Source organism: Solenopsis invicta, chromosome 3 (genome assembly GCF_016802725.1).
Source record: "Solenopsis invicta isolate M01_SB chromosome 3, UNIL_Sinv_3.0, whole genome shotgun sequence".
NCBI lineage: Eukaryota > Metazoa > Arthropoda > Insecta > Hymenoptera > Formicidae > Solenopsis > Solenopsis invicta.
In genome coordinates, this window is record NC_052666.1 from 25225876 (window position 1) to 25247955 (window position 22080).

General features: G+C 33.0%; 1 protein-coding gene across 1 annotated transcript in view; it reads right to left on the minus strand.

The window, feature by feature from the left end:
- Positions 1-202: 202 nt before the first annotated feature.
- Positions 203-22080, minus strand: part of LOC105197261 — a 111382-nt gene continuing 89504 nt past the window's right edge. The window contains exon 3 of the mRNA XM_026133209.2: positions 203-8740. Within this exon, the coding sequence (XP_025988994.2) occupies positions 7274-8740 (1467 nt within the window). The 3' untranslated portion in view covers positions 203-7273. The remainder of the gene's footprint in view (positions 8741-22080) is intronic.

The following is a 22080-nucleotide window of genomic DNA, read 5'->3' on the forward strand; positions in this document are numbered from 1 at the left end:
CACATTTTTAATTTAAATATTAATAATAAATTCTTCAAAAATAAATTTTTTAATTAAAATTTATAACTTCTTATATCATTGATTTTACTTCCATGCAATACTCAAGCTTGGAGAACACTTTGGTACGCAGGACTGATACAGTGGTGTAACTTTAATCTGGAAAAAATGTGCATGCGTAATATCGACGATAGAATTCAGTTGGTATCTTAACGGCAGTTTATTTTTGCACGGAAAATACAATTATTATGAGACAATTATTTGAAGGGCACGGAGATTGCGTAAATACAGGGTAGCGGACAATGCACCGCAATCTACGTACTTTTCCCGTGTGTAGCGGGGCGACTTTTATACCTTATCGTGGCATCGATCATTAATTATAGTACGGTACAACAATGGGAGGAGATGCAGACAACAAAAGAGGGGAGGGGTGTGAGTGCCGCTCTATATTCTCTATTTCTGCATGCTTGCAAGCTATACGTGTGCGGGCCACGCAGGATAATAGTTTCCGGCGTTCGATACAACCGTGCTATGAGTTTCAGCTTATTTACATACTAAGACGTTGATAAAGTCTCTTATCTCACATTAAATCGCTCATCTTATGATAAATAATCGTAATTTGTAATAATAATGAAATATTTATACGTATCACCTACGGACTTTCCAGGAAATTTGAATTAAATAGCATGCATACTAATTTACATTTAAATTTTTTAGGAGTAATATAACACACAGACTGTTTTGATAAATCTGATGTAATAATTTTTTCTGTACCAATACCTAATCAGTTTAACATATAAAATATTATAATGACTATTCGGTAAGTCATAACACATTTAGGAGTAATCTTATGGTAATAACTGATTTTATCACAAGAGCATATTTACCAATTTATGCAATCTGCCTTTGGCTCAACAAAATTTTTTTGCGAAGATCTGTACAGTTGTGCTTAATGTTCAAGCATTGTTTGTATTAATAAAGTAATAAGCGTTTATGTTACATGCACTTACCTCGCCACTCCGTAAACTGCTACAAATGTTTTATTTTATTAATTATATTTAAATTATGCTAAAATTGTGCGTAATAATCCCTTGATAAAGATACATCAATCTAAAAAAAACAATTATTTAATTAATGGTGTTGCGTTTTGCATTATTGGAAATCTGTTAGCAATCACAAATATTGATATGATTCATTTAGAAATATTTAGTGCCTAACATACAAGTAAAATTTAATACATTTTTTTAAAATATTACTCAAAATATAATACAAAAGATTTTTAAATACTGTCGTAATTAATACTATACAATTTAAATAATTGAGATTGAAATAAGGGAAAATGATGTTCATTCGTTATATGATTATGTGCATGTGAAATTATTTTATATCTAGGAATGTATGTGTGTGAGTGCGTGTGAGTGTGTGTGTTTAAATAATAATACATAATGAGGTATATATTGAAATTTAATAACAACGCAGCGTTATATTCAATAATATCCTTTCTTTATATTTCTTTTATTACTTCTAAAAATTATATGGCGACGATATGGGTTCTGCATTCAAGAAGATTCGAGAGAGAAGATAAGCGGGCGAGATGCGCGCATTTGATCGATCGATGGCTCATCAGAAATTTATTTTAATCGGTTTACTCAATTTTCATCATTTTTCGCTCCCGTTTTTCCTCTCTCGCTTCTTATCTTCTTTCGCGAAGATGACGATAAGAAATGTACCTCTCAGGGGAATAGAAGAGAAAAAGGATCGAGGATTTTATCAGGATATTGAAAATTATATCACAAGATAGTATTGAAAATGGCGATATGTTTTGGTTAAGAGAGGACAAATCGTCCTGCAGGCGGATATTTTACGTATTTCGTCTGAAGTGTCTGCTTTACAGTAAATATCCGCGGATAAAATTTCAATCGGCGCACGATTCCCTCGCTTTTGTCATTTTAATAATTAAAAATATTTGTCTATGATCATAATAGTTTCAGTCTATGAAAATTAAATACATTTTACACATGGCAGTGCTAGACTGGTTCTGTTTCCACCTTTGAATCCAGAATTGTGCCGACGATGCGGTCATGCCTGCATATCATTTTTACTAATAATAGTTTATCGCGTCAATTTTCTCATAACATAATCCTTAAAAAAGTTTAGTTTAGATATATTTTTTAAAAACGACAATGTTGTATAATACTTCATGTTTCTTTTCTTTAATTTTTTATCATTATATAAATTATTTTTTAGACGTTTAATAAATGAGACAAAAGTTTATAGAAAATATTTTGTTATTTTACTACATTGATAAAAAAGATTACTTGGTGCAAATAAATATGTTAGTATTATTCAAATAATTATTTATATCAAGTGTATAGTGTTTGAAGTAAATATCATTACTAGTTTGATATAAAATAGTTTTCGAATAGTACTAATTACATATTTATTAAATCAAGTAATTTTTTTTCTCAGTGTAGAAGAATTTGAAAACGTAATAGTTCGGCGACCTAAATGGGAATTAAATGTTTATATTGTAGTAACAATCAAAGCGATGTGACATTGTTCTATGTTTATAATTAATAAATAGAAGATGTAACTGTATAAAACAACACTACATATTTTTTGTCTATGTAGTCAGTTAATTTAATAATTAACTGATAAGCTTGACAAGCGTTGCACTCGCGCATCCACGTGCACTTTTCCAAATTTTACAAATCTTGCCGCTGAATTCATAAGCATTAACTCGTAAGAGTTGTCTTTTACTCTTAGAATCGTCGGATCACTCATTTCATCTCACTCGCCAAAGCATGCTTACTTTATTGAAATTATTCAGAATCCGTTGAAAATATCTGCGAAATTGTATATTAAACTAATGGCACCCGATTGCAAAATGAGAGGAGCCGCGAAAGTAATTGTTTTTCATTCCTTTTATTTAGCTATTCTGCATGAATATTGACTGTCTACACATATTTGCCGATATATTTATGCTATCAGAAATCAGTTCTCATGACAAACTGTTTTGGATGTTATTTTCCATTTTTAAGTAACATTTGTGTTGGAATCAGTTTCCGCATATCTCGTATCATTACTGTAATTTTGCGGAAATATTTGGAACTTTCCGTGAGGAAGTAAAACCGCTGTTTAAGCAGATAACATTATATAATATAAAATGTTTATGAATTTTTTTATGAGATAGTATCGCACACGGAAATTATTAACCAAAAATAAATTATTAAAAAATTTTCCTATTATAGAAGTTTGCGAGAATTATTAATATAGAAAAAATGCACGTTATTGCATACGAAAGTATACCTGTTTTTGCGACTCTAGTCTCGCACCTGTTAAATTAGTTATCATTATTATATAGGATGTAACATCACGAACAGATTTAATAAATGACAATTTTTTGCTGTATTATTTAAAATATTAAAAAAATAATTTAAATTATAAATATAATAATTTTTACATACAATTGAAATATATTCATTAAGATAAATGACTCTTTCGCGCTACATGCATTATTGTTTTTCATAATAATGCCGAGGATTATAGTTAGAAAAATTTTACTGTGGCTAAAACTACAGGTCTATTTTTCATAAATGAGAAAAATAGTCTGTAGTATATTGTTACACTTCATATATATATATATATGATATGATATGATATGCTGCATTTAAATGAGGAACATTATTATACGTCGGTCCAATTTCAGTTCCGGCGGAAGTAATGGCTCACTTTGCCATTAACTATTATCAAACATACGACATAATGTACTCTGCCGTGCATAGGAAGTAACTTGCTTTTTTAATGAATATTATTTTACTTTGCATAAAATTTAGATTAATATGCAGAACGACGATATTTTCAATGGATTCATGTACCTATAGGACAGACACAACATACATAGAACAAATGATCGGTGCGCGTGATTGATGAGTAATGATCGTAGATTATGTACACGAAGAGTCAACTGTTTACAATAAATAAGTCTTTAATAAATATGCTACATATTAATAGATTCTACAAAGAAAAGAAAAATTCGCAGCGAGGTTTTTCCAACAGACTTATCTAAATTTGATGAAATTTTTACTTCGAGAAGCAAAGAGACATTGATGGCTTTTTCATTAAATATAATTTAACGAAATGAGTTCTTCAAATACCACTCGATAATCAAATAATTTCCAAATTGATTGTTGACCTGTAATACTCTTATTTGCATATAAATGAGTAACGTATCTTATGACGTTATAATTTTTCTCATTACCAATCAATCCATTTTAGAAACATTTCTTTGGAGTTATTTATCTTTGTGATAATCGTTTCTGTGAAATTGAATTGCTGATATAGAATTAAAAAGTAATAAGCATTGCTTTCGTTACGAGAAACTCGTGCAGTGCCATGGAAAGCGGGATCTGGTATAAATACATAAAAGTTTATTGGATCTTAAAGTTAAGTGTACGGGCTACTTGTCCGCGATAATTTCCTCCGCAAAATATTTTGTATAATGATAAATCTCCCGTATATTTGCATGTAATCTGGAAATCTGGCCTACAACAAATTGTAATTATAATATAATGGAAACTAATTATAAGTCCTTCGTAATTTTCACATCGGCACTGTCGAGTCCGTCGCGAAACGAGTTCTTGAAATAAAATTGGAGGCGCGAGGAATAACGATCGAGTAGATGGAACTCGAATGACCAGCATATGCAATTTGTGTCGACCTGATTAATCGATCTCCTTGGTAACATAAGAAAGCTAGTATTCTCTTTCTTTCTCTCTCTCCACTTTGCTCCATTATAAATACTGAGATTACGTCGAACAAAATTTACTCTACGCATTCCAAATTACACATACGTCGCCCGTAAAAATTGCGTTTTATAGCATTTGATTGCGAGAGATGGCGAGACAAACTTACAATTTGATTAATCGCTCGCAGAAATTTTCTCAAGCTCGCGATACCTAAACATAGACAGTTACAGGTGGCTCTCGAAATATCTTTTCCATGTCCTACAATTTGTATGTAATTTATGCTAATTAAAAAAAATGATCTTCGTTACTAAGCGTAATTGAAAACGCTTCGCTTCATTTCGACGAAATGCGTGAAGCGTAATTTCGTCGCGAGACAGATAATCTTTATTGAACGTTTCCTTAATTAAATTGTTTTCTATTCCACCGTCTCGAGAATAATCGTATTTTATGCTCGCAAGTCAAATTAATTTCATCATCCATACTCCGTTCCCTTTTTTTTTCAAGTCTCTTATTGTCTTACGTTCCTCGCTCGCTAAAATATCGTTATTAATTCTTTATGCGCTAATAGCGCCAGTTAAGACGAAATTCGGCAGTAATATACAGGTTGTTTTCTACGTCGATATGTCGGCGAGATGAAAGCGGTTCATGTCAAGAAAGTATTTTGTTCAATAATTGTTCAAATGAAATATATAATTTGAATCAATGTTTTATAATCCGCAGATATTATTTTCTATCTTGCGCGGTCTTTGTCTATATTTTTTTACATTCATATTAATCTACTGCTAATGCAAATTTATTAACCTCTTATTTTTGCTTTACTCATTTTGTTTTATAAGTAAATAATTCATTTAATACTTTCGTGATACTCTCGCGCCCAATGATAACATTAGTCAAAAATGAAACGGATACGTTCGTTAATTTCTAAATTGATGATGATGATACATACCTAAATTGTCATGCTGGAAATACTTTGTAGTTGTTAAAGCTATTGAAGATGTTGATATCGAAGACATCTAATTGTATAAGAAAATTATCATTGTTCGGATTGAGCTACTTATTTTGAAAGTAATGTAAGTTACATCTGAAATACATATTTTTTTTCTAAATATATATAGTATACATTTCGTTCAAAATAAATAGCTCATTTATGCACTGAAATATTCTTAGAACAATATATAGAGTGCTCTTCGAAATTTTATAAACAGACTTTATCTATAAATTCTTACATAATTGTATTGAATTTAAATGTTTCCCTAAGAAAGGATATCGATCTAAAAGTACTCGGTAAACAAACATTATCCGAGTTCAGAAATGGCACATTTGCATGCATTACATCGACTTATTATGTATCAGTAGAATCGAAAACTAATAATTTTGTTCTAAAATCCAATGGGAAAAGAAATCGCGGCACTATCTAGAAGACACGCAATTATGGCATGCCTTGTTTTGCCATCAGGAAGTACTTTGAGATTAAAATTATTTCGTGCTCGTTATCCGACGGTTTGATATTCTCTTATTTCGATGCCACCGGTAATTACCCCTTTTGGATAACGAGCATGAGAGACACGCATTGGCCGGTACGCTCTTGTCCTGTTCAAACGCGACCGGGAATTTCTCGCTTTTGACCAATGTCCATCGATTCTCGACACGAACCGCGTCTCTCACCGTAAATGCTTTGGGGATCGATATCGAAACGATTTCGGTGAACGCAATTTACTACCGTTATGGATTTTTTATCTCAATGTGCGCCAAATGTTTTTCGTTGTATAAAATGTTATTAATATCTTTTTAACGTTTATTAATATTACCAAATTCTTAAATAATTTTTTTTTATAATTTTTTATTATAAATTGTGTAATTTTTTTATTGTAAAATTATATCTAAAGAAATCTATGGAAAAATATCTAAAGAAATGTTTTCTTAATGTTATTAGAGTTAAACTTTAGATTAATTAAGAGATTTCAAAAAAATTGTAAATAAAAAATCGTTGTTTTTTTAAAATGAAGATTGCAATCTTCATACACGTAATTATATTGCGTTTTTAATTAAGAACGGAGTTGTTAATATACAAAAACATGTAGCTATATGTAGAATTTAAATTTCAAAATAATATATTTAGATTAATCAAAAAATTTAATTATGTTAACGAAAAGAATGCCTTTAATGTCCCCCTAATTTAATTTTATATATTATCTTTATCTAAATTTATCTATACTTAAATCTGATTGGTTGAGCTTTAAAATTTAATACGACGAATAAAAATTAATTTTTTGTTCATTTTTAATTTCAATTTATATTCAATTTAATTTCTCTAAGTGTTTACATACTTGAACATAGAAATTAATTCGAGCTCACCGAAACTGCAACCATATCGGTCTCCTTATACTGCGAGTATCAAGCACGACACACGTGTGTCACCTGCTTGTCACATGAATGTGGAATAAGTCGTAACGTAGAGTGATTGCTATGTACACGTAAGTTTACAATGACATTTGCGCACGAATCAGCCTTTGGCCGTCCGGAGGACGTCACATCGCCAGTCTCTCTAACGGTAATCTTGTCGTAGTCCGCAGGATCGTATCGGCCTTGTCGAAATCGCCGTCCTCGTAATTCTTTTCGTCCAGACTAAACGTCGTAGCTTCCGCGACCACTTTGTCGGAGGCTGCCAACGTGCTGGACTCTACTGCGAGCTCACTCCTGACGGTCGAGGACGATTCCTCGTCGACGAGCGAGGGGTACGATAGCGAACCCGAGGAGTCCTCGTCCGATTCCTCCTGCCAGAGTAAGGACAAGGAAGAGGGAACTGGCGAAAATTGAGGCAGAGGAGTTGTAGTATAGGTGCATCTATCTTCAGGAACTTTGGTAATTAACACTGGAGACGCTATTTCGCTCCTCGACGTCGTCGATATCGTCGGTATCGACCTCGGTCGAACTGGCAAGCCCGCATTACCCGGAGAAAGCTTTTCTACCTTACGCGAATTCATCGGTCTCGCGAGGTGATTCCTCGAGGACGGCGATGGCTTTTTATGATCAAACGGTGACGAGCTCGGCCTTCTGATGGAAAAAAGAGCGGTTGACGCACCACGAGGAGACGGCGAAGAGGACAACGTGGCTGTCGAGGCCCGCTGCTCCTCGCTGACGGGCGCCGTTAGCGACGAAGAGGTCCGGGACGAGGAAGTCGTGCCAGGCCCGTACAGCTTCCGGGATGGCGATGCCACCGTGCTCCACCGTCTCGTCTGCTGCGGACCCGTCCTCTTCTTCTTCTTCTTTTTTCCGTCCGTTAAATCAGGCTTTTTACTTTGACTATCGGCGACGCTGATGTTTGGCTTTTTCGCATTTGACGTTGGTGCTTTGTTCTTACCGTTGAGAGTGAGGTTCCTGCCGCCGTCGTCTATCCGCGACTTCCGCTTCTTCGCCGGCACCGAGAGGGCCTGTCGCCTGCAGGCCTCCTCGCTGGCCGCTCCCTCGCAGGATCTCTTGGATTCCGGCGTGGTGCTGTTGGCGCTGATCATCTCCGTTTCCGATGACGCCTCGATGACGTTCGTTACTGATTCTACGATCGATTCCTCGGGGACTTGGCATTGGGGACCAGGCTGCTCGCCCGATCTGCACCTTCGCTTCCGCTTTCTCCTTTTCTTTCGCTTACGGCATCTGAACCTGTCTCTGCCGTCCTTCTCCCGGGGTGGCGGAGTGGAACAGACCGGTGGCTGCGCCACGCTATCGCAAACCTGACGACGATGATGACAGTGATGACGCACCTTGTGCTGGTTCAGCATGGTCTCCAGGCGATCAGGCGAGATCACCTGCGTCAGTACTCGGACATTAGTTGACAGCTTACCCAGCTGACCTCTGACTTGTACTTTCTTCGATTCGCCGTTAGATTTCAGACCGATATACAGCGTTTTCTTTGCTGTTGACCACCGTACTGAACTGTACGTGTTGTAATTATGTTGCTCCAGGTTCTCGTTAAACTCACACTCTTTTGTGGCGTTGCGCTAAAACAGAAATTGAAGGGATTAATAATTTCATAGATTAGTGAATTTCATTATTATTTATTACAACACGATTCTTGTAATTATGATGAAGCTATTAACGAGTTAGGTTCATAAAATTGCTACATTTATTTAGACTTTTCTACTTCTCGCGTCTTATCTAATTTAAAAAGATGGATTGACTCATAAAACCACTTTGCTCATTTCTGGCATTGCATGTTAAGTGTTAGAACACATTAAGTTGATTAATTATAACTATTTTATTGACTGATGAGCAAATGTATATTTAAGCCGTTATAAAAAGGAAACGTTAATTGAAATGATAGTTAAAAGGAAGATAAATAAAAGGAGCAAGTAAAAGTTTTTATTGAGCGATTGAGATTAATTAAAAATCTGAATTTTATTTTACGGAATATTCAAAAGAACATTTAAAGTTCTGTTTATAGGTATATTAATTACATGTAGCTGGTTTCGAGTATTTTGTAAAACAAAAAGCAAGGATTTTATACGCATTTCCTTCAAAACAGGATCCTTGCGTATCTCATTTGCGTGTCCTTTTTCCTTAATTAAACTCACGCTACAACTCTTAGTTTGCACAGTGCGCGGCGTACTATTCGTTCGGTACAATAATAGGCGGTGCACACGTGCGCAAAACGGGGTTAATGCAAGGTAAAACGTTAGCTAGTCCTTAGCGGAGCATTAAGGATAATGCGGAACCGACCGCCCAACGATCGTGTACAGTAAACATTAAGTTTTCGCTGGCTGGCAGGGTCTCGCCGCTACAATTACAATTACGACTTTGTAGTTGGAGCGGCTGTATTCTTCACAAACAATTACACTTCAACTGTGTTGGTTCAATTATGGAGACACGAACGGGTCGAACTGCTTTATCTCGCCGCGTTTTACGTGAGCATACTTTACATGGAGGGAATCAAGAGCACAGAGTCACGAACGCGAAATTAAATTTTTCAAGTACGTCGAGTACATAGGTTGCCTTGTAACAATTCGGTTTGACACTATCAAAATAATAATTATTTTCCTTAATCCGGATTCTAGCGTCTTTAAATCAGAGAGAAAGCGACTAATTCCGTATTCGCGGATAAATAATTCTGCGTTATTAATAACAGTTATCAATTCATTTGAGTCGACAAATTCGTAACTTTTCTTTTATGCCGCAGTTAAATGCGACATACCAGAATAATGAATCTCATTGAGCGTCACATGTGCGCTAAACGACCCGCTTTGGCCCTCGGATCTAGTAAAAAGCTCATAACGACGAAGCGATCGTACGTCCAGGGAGGTGCCACGAGAAAATCCAAACAAACTTTCATATTTTCCCTTGTATATTTACGGCCACGATGAAATGAGGGTTTCTCCAACCAGTCTATCTTCTCGTCATCGACTTAGACGAGAAATGCAGACGAAATTATTAGGGACGATTGCTATTATCTTTCCTTTTGAGGATATATATAAAGCCACGTGAACCGAACGAAACGTTGAAATATATTCGACGCGTGGATTTTTTTTCGTTGTCTATAAATCTAAACTGTTATTGTTATAATAATAATAATAATAAATATAATTAATGAGTTTAGAAATAACGGAATTAACTTGCAAATTTATTGTATTATAAGAATAATTGATATATGCAGAGACAGTAGCAGCGTTTCTTTAAAATAAAAAAAAAAAACTATAAGTGACTTGACGTACAATTGCACGTGCACAATTAAATTATAACACTGCGTCTTCGTTTAAGCAGCATTTGCATTCATATTTAAATAAAACAAATTACTAACAACTCTTAACGTTCTCTATTTTTTTAATGTTAAGAAAAAGTAAATATTAAAAATTGCATTGCTGCATTATTTATTCTTGTTTAAACTTTTAGTTATTCTTTACGAGTTAAAAAGCTTTTTCAAAAATAATTGCAATTTCCGTAAATTGTGTCAGTTACATTGAGTCTGGTCATTTTGGCAGCTATTTCAACGATAGCGGAAGTACAGTGCAAATGCCAAGAATAATGTATACTGCGCTGCTAACACGTAGCAGATATGCAAGAATGCAGGTAATTTTTGACAGGATATTAAAATATTGCAGCAAACAATACTTATAAGATATGCAGAAAAACACTATTTACAATTATAATAAAACTTTGATATTATTCTCCTCTGAGCTTGAACATTTTTTTCAACATATACGTTTCTTTGTTTTTATTCATAAATTTTTATCAATGACTTGATATATGTAAGAGATGTATGTTATAAATACATATATGTACATGTCTGTATCGAGGCATTACGGGTACGTGATTGATATACGGATCATTAAATATCTGTTACCGGTCCGTAAATTATTCGGATAGCTGAAAAAACGAACGTGGCAACAGTAGTCGGTTAATGAGATGCAAGACGAAAGTAAAAAAAACGTATGATTAATCGCATATTTCTTCCGGTTCCTGCTTACTGATTGGAGAATATTGCTTCGGCATATATTACTCCTTTTTTTTTTAGATTCAACGAGGATATGTTTTGCATTCTTTTTTTTTTCTTTTTTTTCCGAAAATTGGTGCAGTTTTCTTGATAGTTTATTATTTCAATTAATTATCTCAATTTTCAAAAAAGTTTTATTTAATTTTACTTACGAATTTTTATTTTTCAAGCTTTTAAAATATTCATGAAAAGAAAACCGGAAAATAATGTTCATTATATCATTGTTTTATGATACATTTCTTCAAATTTATTTATTATATTCTATTATATTCATTTTTTATGTTTAATGAAATTTGGAACGTTAAAAAAATACGAACTACAGTTTTAATTTTTATGAAATTTTACATTAGTCTTGTCTTATCGAGAAAGTTTAAAATTACTAGATATAACAATTTCTTGAAAAATTTAATACACTCCGATAATCATTGAGTGAATGTAGGATAGAGATCGGTGATTTTAATGGCGTGACGCCAATTATAGTGCTGCGAATAGTGAAGTTGTAGTAAATAATGATTTAGTTAGAAACAAAACAACTAATGGAGACGGCGGCTGCAGAGTGGCAAGAAGAATGCAACCATCTTGCCACTTTATGACTCAGCTACGTTATTTGTCTTTCTTGTACGACGAATAATTTATCATTACCATACTACAATATATTTCTTACATGTCACGTGCAACAGAAATCATTAGAGGATACGGAATTTAACCCTTTTGTTTATATGTCATTTAATAATAATTGTCATTTACAAAAGAAATATTAAGATGAGATTTTTAAATCGATGAATTATCTAAATTTTATGTGACGTAATTAAAACGTAAGGTATATTTGCATGTTAAAAAGATAACAAATATTGTTAGAAGGTTTTTAAAATGTTTTTAGAATAATTTTATTCTAATTTTCTCGGAAAATCTCTCAATAATATTTTTAGAATATATTTAAAATATTTTTGGCTTGCTGGAATGTGTTCTTAAAAATATTTTGAAACGTTTTAAATAATAATCCTAAAATATTCTTAGGATAATCTCATTTTTAATATTTAGATTTATACTATTTGTTATTTACTACTTATTATCGAAATGCTTTTAAATACGGTCGCAAATTATACGCAAATCTATTTGTCATTTTACTAATGCGGTAATATCTCGGTGTGTTTTTGTGTTTTTACTCTTTATTATAGTTTAAACAATCAGTTTTTACATGGATTAAATTCTTATTACTAGTAGATATTAATTTTTTTGCCTCGTTTAAGCATTCACAATGTAGATAGTCTGACCACTTTGTCAATAATTCGCGAATTAACCACAAGTGAGAATATAACTCGTCGCAAATAACCGTAAGTAATGCAATTTTTCTTCAACTGGAAATAACATAAAATTATTCGCACATATGCGTTAACGTGTATTTATAAAATAATCCTGTTTGAGTGTCTGACCATTTCGCGAATGTCTGTCATTCTATTCTAGTTTAGACAGTTTCCGCGTGCTATGTTTCTATGCCTCTTACCATTGCCTACGGTTACTATATGAGGAGGAAGTGTTGGTTCATATATGGCCATTAAAACCCGAGAGTCAAGTTACACAATAAGAATTATGTATCCATTTTTTCTCAATCATTATTTTTTGCCATATAAAAACATTGTTAAGAATAATGTTTAACTTATACCCAAATTAACATTGTATTTATGATGATTTAAATTGCTTTGAGAGGAGAAAAATCCGCCTTCATTTACATAAATTTCACGTTTAAAATTTTTACCCGCATACTTTTCACGTCATAAATTTAATTTTTTAGGAAAAAATAAAAATTGTTTAGTTTTGTAATCACTTTCTATTTACTTTTTAGACTTTTCTTTTTTATTGACTTTAAATTTGACATAAATATACTAACGCCGCTTATAATAAAAAGCACATTTTTCATTGTAACACAAAATCCAAACCAAATATTTTATTTACTTTATTAATTTCGATTTAATATATATAAAATTCTCATGTGATTTTATTCATATTTTAATATACAACAACTTGCGCCAAAAGCTGTAATTCAAGAAAGCAAGCAGCAGGTGCTTTCTTCGGTTCCGCGCAATTAACGAGGTGCAATCGAGTTGACGATAATAATTAAGGTCGTGTCGTGATAATGAATTACGTACAATCCTTTATCGCGTAATTATACAGCTAAGAGTTGTTGAGTGTGCACGCACATATTTGCACGTATACATCGAACCAATTATTCGAGGAGTGCCTTAAAATTGCCGCTGATCATTCTTTATGTCGTTTGGTAATGGGACACTATTATCAGAATTTAGCACAATTTTCTTGATGCAAGAAAACTAATACATGTTACATTAAATTATATTAGTGGCTGTAATAAAATAAAGTTAACACCAATACGCACAATTATTTTTTATGATAAAATTTTGTTCCGAAAGTAATTTAGACAATTTTTTAAATAAATTTCTTTAATATCTTTAATGTCGATTCAATATTTTATTTGTATAATAAAATCATGGGGTTTAGACTAATAGACTATTGAATTGTTTCTTGTGACCTACAATACATTCACAATATCATACACAAAAAGAATGGTTTTGTTGAAGTATCTTAAAATTTAGCTAGATCTGAAATAATTTTGTTCAAGTATCAAAATAATAATGAAAAATAATATTTAAGCATAGTGAGCAATGTTACGAAAAATTTTAATATTTTAACAACCAATTTTAAAACCTAACATTATTATTTTGATATAGTCTAATAAAATCATTTTCAGATTTGCATTGCAGTTACATTTTTAGATACTTAAAATTTTTTCATACATATCTCTTTTCTTTCTTAAAATAAAATAAACATCTAATCTTATTCATGAAAATCAAAGATAACCGAAGCACAAATACATGAATCATGTACTCAACATCCGATTCGATTTTGGTTAGGATACAGTTAAGAAAGAAATTATTTATGATATTCTAATTGCGCCACGGTAAATTGTAATATGTCAATGAAGACATGCATCCCGTCTAATCCAATTAGCAAATTAATTGCGTTATTAGATATACCGGTTCAAAGGAAAGGGCGGTTACACGCGCGGCGCCAATAATCGTAAATCACGGGATTGAATTTTTAATTTCGTTTATACGCTATAGTCATACTACTTGCCAGATTTATATCGCGTAGGAACGGTCCCAAGGCGTTAATAACGCGATTTTTATTACTCAGCAATCTTTTATTTCTATGAAAGATTCCATACATTCTACGGTTTCTAAAATTCTGCTATATTCTTCTTGATTGATATTTTACTAGCGAATCATGAACTATCGTTTTTATTTCCAAATAACAGTAAAAAGTGTTTTGTAATATTATCTTCAGTACAATAAAATTGAGTGAAAACGATATAAGTAAATGAAAAATATTAACAGAATTACAAATATTAATGTAAATGATTAGAATAACTATCTTTGTCTCACTTTTTATCTCCTTAACGTATATATATGTAATTATTTTACTTAATAGACCGTATTGTTTTACGCGTGTAATAGGCATAAAATGAAAACAACTTATCAAATTTACCGCAAATTTACATTGTAACGTCAAGTGTCGAAATCTTATTTTTACCTAACAAAAGTCCGAAGTTAAACGACAGTAAGGGTGAATGCCCAGGATTTCCAGACACGCCAATCGAACAGTCGAAACATTTAAATCCGTAAAAAAAAGGAACAGATTTCGTCTAATTCAACATTCAAAATGGAACGAATTTAGCATAATTAAAACCGATACCCACATATTTTTATTTTTATTACCCGTCGTTAACGTAACAGATTAACTAATTTACGAAGTTGCAGGAAACGAAACGCTCGAGGGAGGACGGGGAATAAGTCGCAGGATTGTATAGATTATAATTAGATTATAATAGCCGTTGAAAATTATCATTTAAAACATAAAAAAGTCGAGATTGATTTTCTTCGATAAAAGCGATAGTCCTGATAAAGGGTTTCCCGATCATCGTTCGATAATAACCGTTTCGAGGTACATCGCGCGGTCGTTCACCAAATATACGAATGAGCAGATTTACGAGTTTACTGTGTCCGGACTCGTAGCTGCGCACCGGCACGGCTGCTGGGTCCCAGGTCACGGAGTATATTCTTGTTTCGACGATGTCAAGAAGAAGCTGCGCTCGTAAAGCACGCGAAATACGACGTCGGTGTCTACCACGCGAGAAGACGCATTATACCGAAAGGGAGTGCCAGTGGTTCTTTAGCGGCGCGGTGTAATCTTCCTTCCGTCGAATTGTCTCTTTAACTTCGGCCGGCGGGTGGACTCCTCACGAGTATCCCGCTGCGAGGTGTCGGAATTGCTATTAGCTTGTAACGTGCTAAGAAAATTTTGAAGGATTAATTTGATATTGCAATTACCGAGTACATATATGTCAGTATGTTGTGTCGCGTGGACGTAATATATGTCATTACAACAACGTTATAAATTCCGCAGTTTTTTTTTTAAATATGTTTACGAAAAAATTAAATACTTAATTGATATTTTTTGATACGTGTAACAATACAGTTTTTCTAATAATGAGAGTTATTCGTCGAATCTATAAAATTATTATAAATTTGTAAAAAAAAACCCGAATATACTTATCTATTCAAAAATTATAAAAATGACGATTATTAATTTTGTCATGAAGACATAATTGGAGAAATAAATTATTCTATTTGAATCATTTGAATCATGAAGGGGGCTTGTCGCGCCGATTCAACTGTTGTCATGAAAACCATCGGTCAGATTGATATTCGTTCATCCCATTCGCGCACGATGTCGGTTATCTTGTGACATTTAGACTGGGATAATAGGGCGAAAATTTGATAATCCTGAAGGCAATGAAGGTGAGAGTTATGGTCACAAGTGCTCTTAAAGCGTGTTCATCTCCATAGGATTATTTAGAGGCATTCTTTCGAACGCCCACCGGTCACCCACGAGCCACCAGTCGCTGCTGCAACAAGAGGAATCTCCGAGTTTGTCTCTGGCCTAAACGAGATGGGTCGAATGGAACTCGTGAGAGTGAGTCTCTCATCTCTCTTCTCTCCCTGTTCCTCTTCCTCCACTTTCTTCCACCTTCCGACACAGACCTATGTACGGCGCATAAACAGCCGTCTATCATAATATTTGTGCTCGTGTCGGCAACTTGAATTATGTTGTAACGACCAGTCACGAGAAGAAGACGACCCGAAAGAAAGAGTTACGTGTGTTCGTGAACCGAGGACGAGGGGCAGCGGGAGGGCTTGTGGGTGCGCGTATGGGCCTGATGTACGATGGGCCAGACGAGCGCCGTGTCCGATTTTAACGAGAATACACCCAGATTGGATGCTGATAAAATATCGAACTTCATCCTGAACTGAACCCGCGATGGGCGGGGAAAATGGCTCTCACGGATTAATCTTTCATCCCGATGAATCAAACGTGAGATTTCGACAAGTCTTGAATGCTGCCTGGGCAGCGTCATCATCCTGTTTTCTATGTTTATTTGAATATTTTAGAAAAATGTGTGGGTACTGACTTATTGAAATAGATCTCGATAGAATGAGTTTTGATTTGAAAACTAATATGAAGTGGATTTTGAGAGATTATTACAATATATATATATATACAATATATATATATATTGATATACTATATATTTGGCAGGAGGTAGACAAAATAATGTAAACCTAGGAAATATATAATTTATTTTATTAATAAAAGATTAGTTCATCATTTGTCTTTAATATAGATTTTATCCTTGTTTGGAATGAGGTACAATGCTTACAATTAGTCATGGCAGTGTCATTTTTCCATCAGAATACTTTGTAAGAGATATTAAAGGAGAAATCTATTTTTTCACTTTGCTTTTCACACACACACACACACACACACACACACACACACACACACACACACACAGAATTGCTCACATTTAATGACTCAATAATATTTAAGTCAAACAGTTTCGTCAGAAAAAGACGTTGATGTTTTTGAGGAACAAAGGGCAATTTTGAAAGTACTATGAGAAGAACAAATTTCTCGCTCCATCACTTACATAAGAAAAAAGATGTTCTGTTAAATGAATAGTCTAACTTTTATTGATGGAATTATGTAAACATTGTACGAACTTATTTCAAACGAGCATAAAATCTATATTAAGGTCAAATAGTAAATTAATCTCTTATTAATAGAAAAAAAGTAATGTACTTCCTAAGTGTTTACATTATTTTGTCCATACCTCGTATATCTTCGTTGTTTGAGACAATATTTTTGAAGTAATGGTCGCGATAACTAAAAAAGAATACCTGGTTTGGGATATAATTTATGAATCTAGATGCATCGCGATTACAAGAGTGTTACATGTTTTATGTGCGTAAAAGCGCAGCCGAAGATAGATACATTCTACTAAAACCTGCTGCCAGAGATATGGCTACAAAGATACAAGATATTTTTATTTATTACCTCATCTCTGCATCTACCTATGTGTTTTAACTTCACATTTAAAATTTAACATTTTTATTTTATGACTACTCAGATGAGGTATTAACTCGCTACTAAACTTTCTACCGGTGTTTCCGCTAATAGAGTTTGTTGAAACAATCAGAGAACACATGTAGGTATTAATAAGCATGGTAATCAATTTCTGTATTTAATTCTTCAAACTTTTTTATGTCATTTAAAAAAAATGACGTGTAATCTGCTTATATGTTTATAAATATGATACCTTAGAACGATACCTTAAAAAATTTGCGTTCTTAAATGGAAAACTACGCGAATAGTTTCAAAAATTAACATTTTCTGCGAGTTTAAAATAAAATGTCTAACAAATTTCTGTAAAATAGTAAACAGCTTTTTTTCCGGCGGATCGTAAATTATACGAATGTAAATACATCTTTATGTAACGGAGCACATGTTAATAAGTATCCCTTTGGGGTGTCTCCAAAATTTACGATGACGCAACTGACTGACAGAGCGAGAAACATCAGTTTTCCATCGGCCGATCATCACGTGAGAGGAGCACATGTGCGCCGAAATCGTAAAAAAAGAGGCTTGCTTCGCGCGGCGAGAAGAAAATCCGAGAATCGTCTCACCCCGAGATCAACGAGTCTGGAGTCGCTCGGACTGTATTTATGTGTGACACCCTGTTTCTCGATAAGGCCGGCAGCTAATTAAACTTGAAAGCCGGCCGAGCTACAAGAAACACCCTCCTCCCCCCTGCTGTTGTTTGACGTTGCTCCACGTTTTAGAACAAGGTCCGTGAATCGTTTTCGACGACCAACGTGAGATTTCGGCCCGCGCGCGTAATACACCGTGTGAATGCGATCGTTTTAAAACTGACATGGTACGTAATTATTTTGTAAGCAATTCAGAACAAAATATATCAATCTCTGTCTATAAATTTTATCACATCATTTATCATTTATTACAGCTAAAATTTCTAATGTATAAAATGGATTTTATAAATTATTTATATAATTAATAATATATATAATAATAAAATTAAATAATTAGTTATATATTTAATCTTTTCATTCTCTGATTCTTTTGTGTAAATCATTAAATACAAATAATCATATTTTTATTTCGAGAAAAAAACAGATTTGAGAACGTACTTAATATTATTTAATATAAAATCGAACGGTTTCATTAAAATAAAATATAATCAGACTGAAAGAAAGAAGGAATTTGATGCTGACTCACAGTTTCATAATCTATTTTCGAACATTTACGCTATTATTGGCCGACACATTACATTTTCTCACCGCTTTAGCAATGGCGAGCTCTTTCACTTTATCCCAAACAGAATAATGCTATTCTACCTTAATTCAAACAAACAGCGCATACTATATTTGAGCGAAAGTAACTTGACCGGCAAAGAATTGCATGCCGTCTTGTTCGTAACGAGTTCGTATACAAATAGTTACGACTTCGGAAATAGCAATCTGAAGATATTTCTGTAAAATTGTTCAATTCGTGTTATTTTGTACATCTTTTTCTTGTAAAAGCAAAACTTGAAAGAAGATAAATAAAATTTGTAAAGACATTAATATAAAATAAAAAAATAACAGAAATAAAATGGATTTTTATAGAGCCATTGCGATTTAGTAAACGTATGTAACACATGTCGCCCTCAAAAATTAATTAATGTTATTTAAGGATATTTTGGCTATATGAGCTAAAAGTTATCGAAATTTAAAAATTGAAGATTTCTCTAGGTTTATTCTTTTCTTCCTAATCAACAACAAAAAATTTTTGTCGCAAATATCCGAATTTTACTCCCGAAAATAGCTGCAAAGAAGAAAACAATGAAAAATTTGATTTATATAATGGTTTCTGCAGCGAGAATTACTATATTTTGCTGCAGTTTTAAATCAATAACTTTTAGACAAGTAAGTGGATCTAAATAAATTTTTGCACGAATATTTATTAGAGTTTTATTAATATATATAAAAATTTTGATTTAATTGATAATGCTACTTTTCCGTCAAATTTGCAAAATAGTACTGCAAAACGCGATTTTATATAAGAATCAATGGTAAACAAAAAATTAAATAATTTTTAAATCAATAAGTGAATTGTTTGAAATGTCCTCAAATTTTACAAAGATACTCAAACAGAGTAATAACAGAATATTTTATGAAATATTTATATTTTGTGATAATGTTTTAAGATATAACTCATAAATCCTTAATCGACAATTCTCCTTCAGATTTTCTGTTTTACGTTACGCGTCGCAAAAAAGAAGTAAATAGCAATTGGACACTAGCAATAAAACTCAAGAACAAGCGGGAACAAAATCTTCAGCGAGCTTTATCGCTATTTATTCGACTCGTTCGGTTTTATTGAATCGTGAGTCGTTCGATCCGGTCGTAGGAAGAAAGGAGACGTGAGTTGCTCTGGGTATTCACCGAGCCGCCATAACCGCTCCCGCTTATCTCTGACTTGGCTCGCCACGGCCGCGTGTTAATTTATATATGTCTACTATCTATCGTGAGACGGGTAAAGGTTTGTACGGAATCGCGTCTCATCAGGGGACACCCTGCGGCAGCTCTATTTATCGATTGTGTGGGCGATCGGCTCGCCTCGTTATGCTTGCAACTTTGCTCTTTTTTTCGCCACTTTGACGTGAAGTTTCTCACATTTCGCAAGATCGGATAGAGGCAAACGGAAATGACGAGCAATGACAAGGAAACGTACCGATCATAGAAACCATTACGATACTGAAATTCGAATGATATCGAAACATTTCCACGGAATTTTGATAGTAGAAAATTTACTCGACATTGATCTAAACAAACAATGTGTAAAACGTTAGATTTAATTAATTTTATTTTTGTGTTTCTTATTTATGACTTTTGAATATCTATTTAATAGTTCAAACAAACGTTATTTCACAAGCAATATTTTCTACAAATAATTTGTATGTAATATATTATACTGCAAACATGTGCGCACAAAAAATGTACGTTATTAAAATAAAAATAATATTGCTCATGTTATTTCATCTTGACACAAGATACTCCTAATCCCATCGAGTGTCGTTAAAATAAAAGTAATTGAGGTTGCCTTGATGTTCGCACCTCCCTTTTTGTACCACCTCCAGGTATTATCAAGTCTTTCATGCGAATAGCCGGTTGAGACGAATGGAGGCCGCAGGGTGAACGAATTACGGGCTTGTAGAGTGGAAAATGGATATCTACAACCGCAAAGTTAATACTCCATTTTCAGAATTTAGAATTCAGAATTTAATTGATAAAGTTTACTGGTTCTTTTTTATAGAATTTTAATTCTTGATACGTTTTTAAAAGAATTTTGGTGATTAAATATTTAAAAATGAAAGCCTGAAAATTGGTGTATATAGTATTAATTTCGCGTTTTTATTGCACGAAAATTACTAACAATTTTTTTTTATTTTAATCGAAATTGATTTGAGTAGTAATACAATCTTTTGATTGAACTCTTGAAAAAAAAATGTAAAAATTTTATAAAAATTCAAAATTTCCAAAAATAAAATTCTTTTTCTTGTTCAAGAAATGAAAAAACTTTTTTGAAATAAATTAAAAATTAATTTTTGTTTTCTGAGTTAAAAAAAAATAATATAGTAATTGCAGAACTGCAACTGATTGTGAGATTTCAGTGATTTTCCTTAAACGCTATGCAGTCTCAAATAAATGTACACAGCAGAGAATCATTATATTTCGCATCGCGATTGTCTGATCAAATTATGATTCAAATGGAGCGAAATGGTTGTTCGATATCGGTAATTTTATGCCGGATATCGTGCATTGATTTGCACTGGTTGTGTGGGAATGAGGTTATAATCCGATTTAAAATCTCACAACAGGTTATTCTTTATGACATCGATAAGAATCTCTACTCGAAGCGGGATAGGATTTCAAATTAATACAGGAAGTAGATAGCAGAATCTTAGCTAAAGAATGCTAGAACGTTTTTTTTTTTTTTTACATAAGAGCTGTACAAATATATTTCGTGCAAATTAATGTAGTGATCTCATCTTAAGGTAAATGTCCCAGTGACCGAACACAGTTTCTATGTAAGGTATAAATGTCCTTATACCTTACACAGAAACTTATTAATCTTAAATGTGTTGTTTTATCAAATTAAAATTTAATTATAATTTTTAAGTACTTAAAGATATTTATAAGAGATAAATTATTTTAAATATTATACAAATTAATGTAAAAAAAAAAATAAATTTGTTACAACTAGATTAAAGATTATCTCTTACATTTTGACGATGTTTTTAAAACTTTTTAAGAAGCATTGTGTATCTGTCAAGATATTTTCTAATATTTATATTATGAACAATAAAAGTATTTAGGA